Source organism: Pelodiscus sinensis, chromosome 13 (genome assembly GCF_049634645.1).
Source record: "Pelodiscus sinensis isolate JC-2024 chromosome 13, ASM4963464v1, whole genome shotgun sequence".
Classification (NCBI taxonomy): Eukaryota; Metazoa; Chordata; order Testudines; family Trionychidae; genus Pelodiscus; species Pelodiscus sinensis.
In genome coordinates, this window is record NC_134723.1 from 32,560,273 (window position 1) to 32,574,477 (window position 14,205).

At 40.7% G+C, this 14,205-nt stretch overlaps 1 protein-coding gene across 3 annotated transcripts in view; it reads right to left on the reverse strand.

Annotated features, from left to right (window-relative positions):
- Window positions 1-6,188: 6,188 nt before the first annotated feature.
- GRIA3 (glutamate ionotropic receptor AMPA type subunit 3) overlaps window positions 6,189-14,205 on the reverse strand; it is a 254,923-nt gene continuing 246,906 nt past the window's right edge. Inside the window, exons 14-16 of one of the 3 annotated variants that reach the window (XM_006115395.4) lie at window positions 11,531-11,645; window positions 8,613-8,860; window positions 6,189-6,806 (exon numbers count right to left, since the gene is read on the reverse strand). In XM_006115395.4, coding sequence (XP_006115457.1) covers window positions 8,615-8,860; window positions 11,531-11,645 — 361 coding nt within the window. In that variant the 3' untranslated portion in view covers window positions 6,189-6,806; window positions 8,613-8,614. Of the gene's footprint in view, window positions 6,807-8,612; window positions 8,861-9,363; window positions 11,646-14,205 lie in introns of those variants that run through there. The other 2 variants (XR_012906924.1, XM_006115397.4) reach the window with 2 other exon arrangements.

Below are 14,205 nucleotides of genomic sequence, written 5' to 3' on the forward strand. Positions count from 1 at the left end.
CCATCATTTTCTTTTTTAAGCCTGAAAGTATCAAACACGAGTTTGACTCCGGTTAGGATGCTGAGCTGGTGGTTTGGTGTTTAGAGGGAAAGCAACTGGCAGGAGGATGTAAGGGCTCAGCGAACAGGTGTATTCAAACTGAATTTTACTGACAGCAACCGTTTATTATTCCAAAGTGCCCTGTTAGCTAGAAAGAGGATAACACCATCAGGGAGTATTGGTATTTTTCTAGCTAGCACGACCCCCTCTGCCTGTCAGTGGTCCTGAGAGCCATAGTCTAAACCCACTGTTTTGGTTGGGAAGTCACATTCTTTTCCAGGTCTAGGTGGTCAGCATCAGGTGTCCTGATAGAAGAACCATTCTCTAAGTTTGTCTAGTCTGAACCACAAACCCTCATGGAGAGATTCTGGCAGATATCTCCCCTTTGCTGTATAATGCCCGGGCCTGCTGCCACTCCTTCTGCCACCCTGTGCCACCTGTGACAACTGCAGCCACTGTTCAGTTAAAAAAGGGATGCCAGGAAAGTGTGGTTATGCAGCTTAATTGTTGATAGCAATGAACAACCAACTCTCCAAGAGTTACTAGGGCTCTCCAGACCACACTCTGTTGACCACATCAGGCAGATCACTGGTGCTGAATGGCAGATCCCTCAAAGGATTGTAGTAGCATTTAGAAAGATTCAGCTCAGCCTCTGAGGACCAAAGGGATCATCATGATCATATAGTTTGGCCTCCCGTACATTGCAAGCCACAGAACGACACCCATTCACTCCTGTTATAGATCCATAACCTCTGGCTGAGATGCTGAAGTCCTCAAATACTGAATTAAAGGCTTGAAATGATCATTTACTCTAGTTTTAACCTGCAAGTGACCTGTATCCCAGCTGCAGGTTTTATAATCGTGTATTGGCTTCTGCCGTAATGTCTAGAAAGCCTTCATGTGTTTATGGGGGGAGTCCAAAGCTAGTCACTGTACAATTTTTTTCTGTACAGGACCCTTTGTTTTGGTTTATACTGTTTATACGATGTATGACTACAGTTTTAACATGTGTTTCTTCTCTAGAGTGTGACAGGGAGCATTTGGCCTGGCCATAGCAGCGAGTTCATAATTCTGGTCTCCTGCTGATAGTTTATATACTGTGATCAGGCTATCTTTGTAACTTTGAAATCTTAGTCTCTTGTTTAAGACTTTTAAGGATTTATCATGCCTGCTGTGTGTATCTCATGAAATGTGTGGTGAAGCATGTGGGCTGTGCCTAACCTAAATCTGTAGTTACTGGACAAAATGAATATTACTATCTAAATTCGGTGGAGAAGACCAAATTATATTTATGTTCTGTGGACTGGTGCTGCAGCTTGAGGGCCTTATTACCCTCTATCCCAAGCTCATGGGGGTGGGAGGGAGTGCTGCTCAGTGGCTGTATCTCTGTAGTGTTCTGACAACCTGTGGTGATGGTTTTTCATAGTTATAGCTTGTAAAGCACCCCAGCAACTCCTCAGAAATATGATGACTTTCCTGAGTTTGCTAGGAGAGAAAGCAAATGTAGCTTGAATAGAGAAAATAGTTCCCGGCATTGTGATGGGTGGGGAGGAGGAGAAATGGAACCAAACACTTTGGAGAAGTTCTTTTGTTGAATGTATTTATAGCAGCAGTATTGAAAATTTAGTATTTCAGTGTAGGAAGTTACTGGGTTATAAATATGTATATTTCAGGAGTTTCTTTACACTTCAGCTCTACCCTGTCTCTATGGTAACCAAAGAACCATTTCAATTTCTATCCTATCTCCAGTTCTGGGGAACTAGCACCGGTCACCTCAGGACCAGCCATGCTTCTTTCCCACCAATTGGTTCTGGTAGTGCTTCTTCTCAGACTCCTATCAGTACTTGTCTACCTCAATCCAGTGAGTGCCCTTGTGACTGAGTAGCAGGTGCTCAGGGGAAGCTGGGGATAGTCCACACCCGGCAGGTTCAAGTGCTAATTGCTTCCACAATGAAGGTACAAATAGCACCCAATCCCAGGAAGAACTGAGTGTCCTCATCTCTTTCTGTAGTCAATGGGAGATGGGAAGTGGAGTGCTGAGCCACTTGCAGGATCGTAAACTTCTTAGATTTCAGGCAGAGGATAAATCAGTCTGGCTTTTAAAACTCATCTCTTGTCACTTCTCAACTGGAAGCCGAGGGCCTGTAGGAATAGGCTCTAGGGAACTTTTGAAGTTCAGTACAGCCTGGAGCTCACTGAATATTGCCCAATGGAACCATTTCCCATGGTAAATGCTGCTGTGTCGAAATGACAATGTTTTGCTGTGAAATGCCCATTCATTAGAATTTTGGGGGAAATTATCTCACCATTGCATTTCAATAACATGGAAACGCTTCCTTTTGACTTTGTTGTCTATACTAGAAGATACAATTGGAACGTAACTATCACAGTGTCCTCTGAGATGGAAACAACCAGTACATGTGAAATGGGTTAGTTGTCTCCCAGTTAAGCTTGAGAGAGAGCTCCTGGCTCCCCAGGGAAGGAGACTGGATAAGTCCAAGTGCAAGACAGCCAGGAGTCCTAGAGCATCACAAAGGAACTGAAGGAGAACAGTAACTTTGAAGTGCTGATGAGGAGTTTGAAGGAAAATTTGGTGAAAACTATCCAAAGCTGGGGCCCTCAGAGGAGCATAAGGGGTGATTTGAGTGCAGGGATATGGGTTGATTGGCCAAACTCAGGCAGGGAGGACTGAGAGCAAAGTGCTGCTCTTGACTTTCAGGTGGGTCACCTGGAGCTGATGACTCTGAAGAGGGAAGCTAGACAAACCTGTTTATTTTACTACAAGGCTATGTCTAGACTGGCCAGTTTTTCCGCAAAATCAGCTGCTTTTGCAGAAAAACTTGCCAGCTGTCTACACTGGCCGCTTGAATTTCTGCAAGAACACTGACGATCTCATGTAAGATTGTCAGTGTTCTTGCGGAAATACTGTGCTGCTCCCATTTGGGCAAAAGCCCTCTTGCGCAAATCATTTGCGCAAGAGGGCCAGTGTAGACAGCACAGTACTGTTTTGCACAAAAAATCCCCGATGGCTAAAATGGTGATCAGGGCTTTTTTGCGCAAAAGCGTGTCTAGATTGGCACGGACACTTTTCTACAAAAAGTGCTTTGCGGAAAAGCGTCCGTGCCAATCTAGACACTCTTTTCCGCAAATGCTTTTAACGGAAAACTTTTTCGTTAAAAGCATTTGCGGAAAATCATGCCAGTCTAGATGTAGCCCAAGAGTTTTGGAGAATAGCTCCTTTGGTGTAGGTGAATAAATGATTCCCAGAGACAGGCTTCGAATTGCACACTGAGGGTACATCTACAAGTAGCGTGTAGCTTGAAACAAGCTTCGCAATTTGAGCCACGCAAATTGTGTAGCTTATTTCAAGAGAACCTATTTCGAAATTTGGTGCTGTCCAAACAATGCTAATCTTGAAATAGAGTGCTATTCCACTAAGTCCCTTAATCCTCTTGCAATGAGGTTTCCGGGATGTTGGAATAACAAGCCTGTTACTTTGAATGTATTTTGAAATAATGGGCTTGCTGTTAAGATGCACAGAACACTATGTCAGGATAACAGACGTTATCCCGAAATAATGCTGCTGTGTAGACGTGCCCTGAGAGACTTATTCCTGTCATGAACAAATGGGGGAAGCCTGAGGAAAGCACACTTGACAGGCCCTAACTTTCTGGAGGATGCTTTAGTGGGGCCAGAATATGAGAGAACACTTTGGTGGCTCAGAATGTTTCCAAAATATCAAAAATAAATGAATATTTTGCAGGGATAGGAACTTGCTTTTGACTCAGACTGAAGGAGAGTTTTGAAATATTAGAGACGCTGTTTCCTCACCAGCTCTATTCAACAGGCTTTTCCTTATTGCAAATGAGGACAATCTGTCTCAACTGCTGCCACCTAGTGGTGAATTTAGTTGCCTGAAGAACCATTTTAGCCTGCCTTGTCCCAAGGTAGTATGAACTCCAGTCAACTCCAGCTGGTCCTTTAAATCACCACCGGAGCCCTGCGCCATGTGCTCTCTGCAGCTCTGAGGACTGGGCGGGGACTGCTGTGTTCCAAGTGGCGTGGAAGGCGGGTTGCCTTAGCCCTTCCCCTTCTGTTTAAGGCCCCTCCCCTTGCAGGAGAGCAGAGCTGCCTCCCCTGACCTTACCACCCAGGGGTACTGCAGAGGCTGTGGATACCCCTGACTCCAGGGTGGTTTGATGGAGGAGGATAGAACGAGAGCTGTGGTGTGGCAGAGTCAACGAACTGAGGTGTCTGACATATGAACCTCTGCACCTCCTAGTTGGAGAGCTGACTCACTTACATGAATGCTCAGCACTTAAGATTTGGGCCCCAATCTTAGCTCTTAAATTTGGGCTGTACCTTTTTCCCATAGCTGGCCCAGTGCAGAGTCCTCTCAGGAAGTTGCATTTACTCCCTTAGATGGGTGAGAAACTCTCCACTGAAACATCATCAATAAAGTGATGCTTAAACAGTACAGAGTCATCTAAAGAATCCCGTCTGCTCCCTTCAGCACAATCAGCCAGGAATGAAAAGGTCGGAGGATTTTTTTTTCTTTACAATTTTATTTACAAAATGTATTAAAACTCTTTGTACAACACCTCATTAAAATGAGGCTCAGTAATTTATACCCACACATGCAGTTTATGCTTTTACAGCCATTAGTTTGCTTGGCAATTTTTCTGTTCACTGAAGTGCAATTTTAATGACAAAAATAGGAACTTAATTAAAAAAATAAATAAAACAAAATAAAGGACCAAACAAAATAAATAATAATCATAAAAATCCTCAAGTGACTACTGCTGAACTTCCAGAGCTTGAAGTTAGTAACAGGAATTTGTAAGCTATCAACACTTTGTTTTTTACATGCAAGTTTTAAAAAGTAACAAACGGTTTACCAAATCTCTTCTCTGGTTTGAAGCCTCCACTCTTAAAAATTGATTTGATAAACAGACATTTCTTTTTTTTTATACAGCTTCTAAGAAAATGTTTTTGTTTTTTTAAATACACCTTATAACTGCACAGCTTTAGCTTTCCCTATGCTGGGATGTTATAGCATTCAGAAGTTGAAAATCACAGTTTCATGAGAAAAGAAAAAAAAGTTTTCATTTTGTTCAATACCTTGTTAAAAACTTGAACAGTAGATTGTTCTTTTATGAGCATTTACTTTTGTATATTACATTGTCAGAAATATGAATTTCTTTAACAAGACTTTTCCCACGTTATCTTTTTTTTATTTGCACAAAAGATCAAATCTATTGTCAGTGAACTAAAGACCCATGGGTCAAACTTTAAAAAAAATGCTTATTCGTTATCACTTTGATTTTTCAGTGTATGTTACTCATGAAATAAACATCTATTGAACTACAGATATTACATATTGTCGTATTAGAGGTAATTAGTATGCAGATACTTCCTTTAACATTTTTTCTTGTAACTGACAATATGTTTAAGGTTTTTGTTTTAAAAAGATGCAGTTAAGTAGTTTTCTGGCAACTGCCCATATCTAAGAAATTGGAAGTGAATAATACTAAGCCTCTATCTTTAGCAGTATATTTTTGAATGCATTGTGTCCTTTACAAACTAGGAAGGAAAGGACACAAGCTTCCTTTGATGAACAGCTATGAACCAATAATTGTCAGGAGCTGATATAGTATAACAGTACTAGCAATAGTAATGCAAGATCATGTAATTATAGTCTGAAACTGCAGGTCTAATTTGAGATGCTATCCTGTTTACTGATGTCTGGTTTTTTTTAAAATGAGTATTAACCAAAAAGCCTCATCGCTCCATGCTAGTTTTTTGAGAGAAGTGGTTTTAGTTATGTGTGTGGAAAACTATTTTCCTGCTCTGCTCTCACATCATTGCTTGATACTAAATATTGAATTAAAATGCAAACACACAGCAAGAAACCTATATCAAGAATGGCTTCTTCTAAAGCCATCTAATGCCATTTCAATAAAGCACCTGTAGGTATGCCCGATGTTAGAAAAAATGGGTTTTGCTTGGTACTATAGATAACTTGTCAAGAGAATCCATTTGCTGATCTGAAAATGATATCGAATTCCACAAATCACGTTATTTTGGATTTTCAGAAGAATAATCATTGACCCTAACTTTAGTAAGCATCTTCTGTGTGTGGTGTTACATTCATCTTTCATTGATACACATATTTTTTTTTCAAATGAGTTGGTGGATTTTAAGTGGTTATAGAAAAAAATCACACCACTGCTTAAAAACAAAACAAAATAACTCCCCTCCCCAACCAAAGCATCTTGACAGCAGTTCACAGAAGTTGTGACAGGCCGGTGTGTTCATAAGCAGTGGAATTCTGAGGCTTTATCTCAGGAATGGTTTAAGAACTTGATTAGAGAGAGGGCATTTGATGAAACTGACTCTTGCGGATTGTAAAACATAAGTTCATATGCTGTGCAGTGGTATCAAAGAATGGCTTTTGTTGAACTGATTTTTTTACAAGAATCTTTTTCACATACTAGTATCTTTGACCAGTTTTTTTTGTTTTTGTTTAAGTTTTCAAGCAAAGCAAGAATATTTCAGTGATGGTTTTGCATTGTTGAGTCTCAGAGTCTTCAATAAGGCACTGAAGGAAAAAAAAATCAGTTTTTCCTATTAAAAGTTCATTGCACCAACATCAATGTGTGTCTTGCCTGACCTAGAAGAAAGTAAAACTGGCTCAGGTGGTCAGGGGCCATGAAGTATCCACATTCTCAACTGCTCCTCCTATGCATGCTGTGAGAAGTGAGCATCTGTAATAAAAATACAAATATTTCAGTTCTTTTCTTCTGAAAGGAGACCGTTATATCTAGGGGAGAGTGAACCGTTTGCATAAACGAAGGACTAAATGGAAACAAGTCTGCAAAGCTTTCAAGAGACAGCCCTGCAGGAAATGGATAGTTTCTCTCTTTCTCTTTTCCGCTGTTTGTATTGCCCCTAGCACAATTCTGCCCCAATCCCCATTTGGTCCTTTGGTTGCTCCTATACTACAAATATTTACTCCAAAGAACAAAGCTTGTGGTGACGTTTTGCAAATGCCCAGTTGGTTTCTTAGCTAATAACTTATCACTCACCTCCTGGCCAGAAGCTGAAATGCCACAAGCTAGACCGTTCCTGTGACATTTCCAACCTGATGGGAGAAGGGAAGTTTTGGAAAGAGAGCTTATTGAGGGAGCCCATTGCTGCTTTCGCTGCTGTCAGGTTCCATTCAAGTCAGGGGAAGCAGAAGTAGGAGACCCTTTTGTAGGCTCAGTGTTATCTAGAATTATAGGCTGCGTCTAGACTGGCATGATTTTGCGCAAATACTTTTAACGGAAAAGTTTTTCCATTAAAAGTATTTGCGCAAGAGAGCGCCTATACTGGCATGTGCCTTTGCGCAAAAGCATCCGTGCCAGTGTAGATGCTCTCTTGTGCAAGAAAGCTCCGATGGCCATTTTGCGCAAAATCATGCCAGTCTAGACGCAGCCTTTGTGCCTATCTGAAGTGAATTACCCAACCCTCCCCTTCATCACTTAAAGCAACAAAGATTATTTGAAAGTTAGAATTTGTTTGGGTTTTAGTTCACCTACAGGCGTAATATATGCATTACTCTGTTCAAACAGCTTCTGGAAAGACATTAATTCAATAATTAACCTATATTTTTGTCAGAATGAAGTCACCTACTTCCAGTGTTGAATTTTAGATTTTTAGGGTTTAAGAAAAATCCATCCATTCATCTAAATACCAACTTCAGCTGCAACACTCATTCACCTCAGCATCAATTCTGGTACCACCATTAAAGATATGGAATGGAAACAGACCTGTCTATCTGGCTGTCTGAGTCATCTGTCTTAGAGTCTGTTTGTTCAAGAACCCCTCTTAAACAGCAACACCTAGGACCACCAAATTTGGTATGCCGCTTCCTCTTATCCTACCTTAAAGCAGGGCTTGCCTACAACATTTTGGCACCTGAGGCAGGGAGCTCAAATGACGCCCCCATGCCTCCTCGCTTGGGCCAAAACTTTGAAAGGTCTCAATTCTGCCTTCTTCCTGTTCTACTCCTCTTTTGGTACTGCTCTGCTACCTACATATGTACCAGCAGCAGACGCAATTTTCTACACTCTGGGTCCTAGTGGGGCCCCCCGACAGTCTGGCACCTGAAGCAGCTGCCTCAGTTCGCCTCATGGTAAGGCCAGCCCTGCCTTAAAACACGGTCAGGGTTGGTTGTGGCAGGAAAATGGGATGTGCCTGGAATTCAATTGTTTTCTATAACATGGAAAGGGAGGGGGCTAATTGGAGGGACATGCTGCTGCATAGTCACCACTGGGGGCAGCGAGTGAGGGGGACAGCTGTACTGTGTGCTCAACCCTCCCAACCCAGGCCAGGTAAGTCTTCTAGTCACAAATATTATCCAGGATTGTGAAAGTTTTGTCAGAACATACTATGAAAATTATTGCAGCCAATTCACACTGATACATACAATAACTGAAAAATTACTCAAGTTGAGGGGGAGGGGAAAAGAAGAACAAGTATTAGCAAAAAATAAACCAGTTGATTAGCTTACTAGACCTGATTCATACCCTTAGATTTTAACACTTTCTGTTCCATACACGTTGTAGCCTTCTCTGTATGTAGCATAATTCTGGGTATTGGTTGCTGGAGCTGGTTTAAAGTTTTGTGTGTTCTTTGTGAGTTTCATTCGTTTGGACTCTGCACGAGACTTGTAACAGAATTCTATCAAAGCCACCATCATGGCAAGCCCAAGACCTCCAACAAGAATATAGAAAACCCCAGCAACATTGCTCAGGCTCAGAGCACTTGTCTTGTCCTAAGAAAAATGAACCACTTGATTAGTTTTTCTGTGACAGAAAAGCGGATGGATAACATATTATCTTAATTACATGGGTGGTCTTAGTTAAAACAAATATAACTTTTTTTGCATCAGACTTCCTGTGCCCACACATCCAGAAATTCCAGGTCAGGATATCAGGTGACCCAAATACTCTTACCTAGTTTCTTTACATGTTGGAACTCATGAGTGTTAGTTTTGAATGTATCCCAGTGCCACAGAAATGGTTTAAACTAGGGATTCTCAGGACAGTTATTGTTTTATCTCACCATGTTCAGTGGGTGAAATCCTGACCCTAGTGAAATCTATAAGACTTTTTGCTATCAATGTCAATAGAGCTAGGATTCCACCCAGCACACCTTTATGCTGCTGAGTATATCTAGTCGCAAACAGAAGGCACCTAGCTTAATTTTTCCCCAAGAATCTCAAATATTTTTGGAATCCCCACTGGGTAGAGTAATGACTGCATAAAATAAGGTAGAATTTATAGAAGGCCATTTTTAAACTAACTAACAAGACACAAGATTTAGTTATTTTTGGTGAATGTAGAGAAAATAATTTGAATGTTGAAAAATTTATCTGGTTTCTATTTAACAATAATTTTTTTTTTTGAGGAAGACGGTCAGTTACTTTCAGGTCCAGCTGACTACTCTTGCACCCGCTGTTATAAAAAGAGGTTGACTTACTGAATAAAATTAATATTAATTTTAAAAAAGCTGTCTAAGTGCACCTTCAATGCATGACAGACAGGAAGTCCTTTATTTAAAAAAATAGAATTTTTATAATCCAGTTAGACAGAATTGTAACCATTTTGCTGCTGAATTGAATTGGTCTGCATATATTAAATATCGTTTATTCATACTTTCCTTCTTTGAGTTGTAACACACAGAATTCAGATGGCTTTTTGTCAAGCCACATGCCAGAGCAATCTGCAGTAAATATGTTTATTAATTTTAAATATTTGCAGATAGACCTTGATGTATGTCAGTTCTCTGGGGATGTCCAAAACTTTTGTAAAATCAGGAGAAAATACAGTCAGCCTAGTAAAAGCCTGGGGAAAACACAGGCATTTTGGATAAAGGTGGTTTTTAAAAATACCTGTAATTTTACATTAGAAATATTTGGAGGTGTATTTCAAGCATTTAGAGCTTTATCCTACAATTGTGCATGCAAACTCTCATTGATCCAAAGTTATTCTTCAACAGCAGGAAGATGGGGCTTTGAAAGTAAATTCCAATTCTACTGAAAACAATGAGATTTGTTGTTGACTTCAGCAGGACTAGGAGATAGCCCTAAAAGAGTAAAACACCTAATAATGGGGAGATTTGCAAAGGTACCAAGGGAAGATATGATTTTTGTTTTGGAAGGGAGTAGGGTTGCTTATCTCCTCTTGATATGTTTGAAAATCTGGCACAATAATACTTTATGCTAAGTCAGCACGATTCTGCCTCAGTGTTTCTACAAATGTTAACTAATCCTTTATATTTTCATGACCTGGTTTAAGCAGAACATTTTCTTCCAATTAATGTAGGAAGTATACAAATGATGAGCCCAGTAGCTAATCCACATGCAGAACTTCTACTGAAATATCTGGAAATTCTACATGAAGAACAGCTGCAATTATTTGACGTTTGGCCCTCAGTGATTAGTTTTAGTATGTAGCTTGGTTACATTAAACAATGACCTGTACCAACAATATATTTAAAGCAGTATTTGAGCTGAGGTCCACATCCCTTAGTTACAATTTTTGGTTGCATCTCCCAATACCTGCACCTTCCACCTTTAAGTTTTCAGGGTTATAGAAGGTGCGTGTCTCTGGGGGTAGAGGTAGCACTGGGTGTGGAGGCATTGAGATAAGTTGGGGTGGAGGGGCATTCCCTTCCCGAGCCCTGCTGCATGGGTTTGGCCCCAGTCTTGACACTTGCTCCCTTGAATGTTCATCCCTGTCATCCTAAGGAGGTGGGGAGCATCCCATAGTTTGAAAACCTCTGATTTTAAATATGCCATGTGTTCAGATTCTCTGACAGTTGCAAAATTTCTAGTATGGAATGTAGTTATACAGTAGCAAAATGGTTCAGTACACAATAAAATGAATGTCCAAGGTTTATGAAATGAGTTACCACAATATTGGTTTTCTTAGAAAAAAATTCAAACAGAAAATTTAAACTTTCTTATGTGGGGTGGGGGTGGGAAGGTGTTACATGCTCATCAATGCGATGTCTTCCCTGAAAATATCCATCCTTCAAAAGCATCACTCACAACCAGTGTGGACAGAAATTTTAGTTATAATTTTGAAACAAAATTGTATGTATTCGTAACTGAAAAATGAAAAGCAATGCTGGACTAAATAATATATTAACTGTAATGAAGCTTCTAATTTAAATGGAGATACCAGTTTGAGGTTTGGGCATTTTCCATGGCTTTTTTTTCCCCCACCAAAATATCCACGTAGTAAAATGTACTTACAACTAAAGTCTTTAATACTGTAAAAGAAAAATGCTGTCATATTCTGATTTTTAATTTTTCTAATCTTTTTCCTTGAACCTTCAAAAACGTAAATTATTAACTTTTGAAAGTCATTTTTGTATAAACACACAGTGGGTCAAAATGTGATTTCTAATCAGTACAAAAAGACCTTCAGCGACTGACCTTACTTCCGGAGTCCTTGGCTCCACATTCACCCTTATCGTACCACCATTTGTTTTTCAGCTTGTCTAAGATGCCTTGTTCACTGAGTTTCAATACTGCAAGGTTTACAGGAGTTCTTCACGTGGGAAATAACATAAATAACATTATATTATGTTATTTTATGTTATTCAAGCTTTTAACTACTTTAAAACTATACAAAGCGATAAAGCAGGGTTCCTGGCCACAAAGTAATTTATACTGCAGGCAACTGGATCATCCCCTTAAAGTTAATACTAGAGCAACACTAGATTACCAGGTCCTGCCCATATCGCTTTGAGTAATCGGCACACACTGTTAAATAAAGATAACGGAAATAAAGTCACTCGAATTTTCCCTTTTTAGTAGAATCATTAGACAGCTCACAGTAGCTTCACAAGTAGACTGAGAAATTTGAACTTACAAGGTATCTTATTGCACTAACAGAGAGTAAGCTAGTATAGGTAAGTGGGGCTTTTTATGTCCTGAATAAATTAACAATGATGAATAATGAAGTCCATACATACAGAAATTAGATACAATGAACTAAGTCTGTATACAAATCCACATGCACTGCAATGTGAAACTTTCTCAGTTTGCTTGTTCTCCTGCTTGGGATGAAGTTGAGAATGCTCATTTTTTAGTCTGTGTAGCTTGACTAGGCTTTTCACAAGCAAAGAGCAGCTTGCAACCTCAAGATCTTCATGTGCAAAAGGAATTTGTGTGGGGGGAAGGGGTTGGCAAGCAAAACTGAAGCTCACACACCATAGCAACAGAAAGGAAGATATTGCTGGATTTCATGGCGTTGTCTCTGTGACAACTCAGAAAATTCCCCAAGTTGCTGGAATATTTCCAGTTTCACCACAACACTTTTCAGCAAACAAAAAACCTGGGATCTTTCCCCTCTTACACACACAACAAAGCAATTGAATGTTCTTGACCTAAACTCGCTATGTTGTGAATACTGTAGTTCCAGGATCTGTTCAATAGACTCAAAAGGCAATGAATGCAAAATCACAAGCTGTCTAAAGAGCCTCCTCTTACAGTTGTACATGGATTCTGACTGAAACAAAATACAGGACTATGTAGCACTTTAAAGACTAACAAGATTCTGACTGTGAGCCAGCTGCATCAGACTGAGGCAGTGGGTGGGCTTAGTAATAAGTTGGGGTTTGGTTGCCTGGTGGGGGAAGCCCTGCTGCTCAGCAGACCCTCCTTTTGGCTGTTTGTGGTTGAAGGGATAGGTGGGGGTGCTTTGGGCAAGTTGTGCAGAGCCATCCTTATCAATTTGCAGTTGGAGAGAGCACCTGAAAATGTGAGGCACTGCTGGGTCTTAATGTCCACCCATCTTATCTTATCCCCCTGCTGTGTCTCTGCTTCCTCACAAGAGGAGCTACTTAACGGAACAGCAAAGAAGCCAGCCCTATTTACTACTGGAATGGCTCTTTCACAGGTCCAGGCTTCTCTTAAGAAACCATTTAAGAGGCATTTGCCAAACCCAGGTAGATTCACTATCTCGATTTACTGTGTTAGTTGACAGGACCTTAGTTTAAAATTGGTTTTTAAAATATTTCCATTAGTGTGTTGCTGAAGATGATAAAATGACATCTCTAAAAAATTGTCCCTCCCCGGCTGCCATCACATATAGTGGCACCAGTTTAATAGTACTGTGTAGAGCCCCGTAAATCCTAAGGACAGTCCTGGCTGCACAGGCTGATGGACTAGGATTGCTCTTACTCAGGAGGGGTGCTCAGCCCTTTGATTTCATGGGGGTACCAGAACATGGCTAGTGATGCAGATCATTCCTGCATGAGGTTACTGGGGACTGACTTTGCACAGCACACTCTTGGGACAGCTATTGCATGTGTGTCTTGGGGCGGTGGAGTGATGGAGAGAGGTTTATTGCCCTCAGGCCTGGCAGCTAATTGAAGCCAAAGAGCCCACAGTTCTTCTGAGGCCTATAGTGGGTTTCAGGGGATTCACTCATGTCCCAGACAGTTTTTTCTGGATGCTTTATGCTTCCACAATCCTCTGAGCTTCTCCTGTTCCTCAGGTAAGCACAGCTCCTGCAGGATTCATGACATTAGAGGCTCTTCTGACTGCTACCCTAGAAGCTTACATCCCAGAAGAAAAACCCTGGTTAACTAACTCAGTCCGTGCAGGGGCTAGGACCCATTTACCCCCTCCACTGTCCCCTGCATGGACACTTCTGTTTCGAGCCTACGATGTGAGGAGGAGATAAGGGGGAAAAAATCCTACTTACTCACTGAGTTTTGCCTGAGCAAGGCGATTGTGGAGAGGACAGAGTGTTTTGAAGTCGAAGGCGCCTTAGCACTCAACAACCTCTCTCCCTCCCCCCCCAAAGACAAAGGGAGCCCTTCTGATGGTTAGATCAGAATAAGGCCTTGTCTACGATAAAAGCTGCAGCAGTTAATTAAAATCAGTTTAGTTAAACTTGTGAAAACCCCTGTGTAGACATCCTCAAATTGATTTAAATGTGGCTTATATGGCTTTTAGTGGAAATCAGCTAAATCAATTTTAAAATACCAATTTTAAAACAAGCGCAACCTCTAACTGGTGAGACAACATCCGGATTTGTCTACTACAGAGATGAGGGCCAAATGCAAAGAAGACAGCGTTAGGACAAATGGAATGTAAAG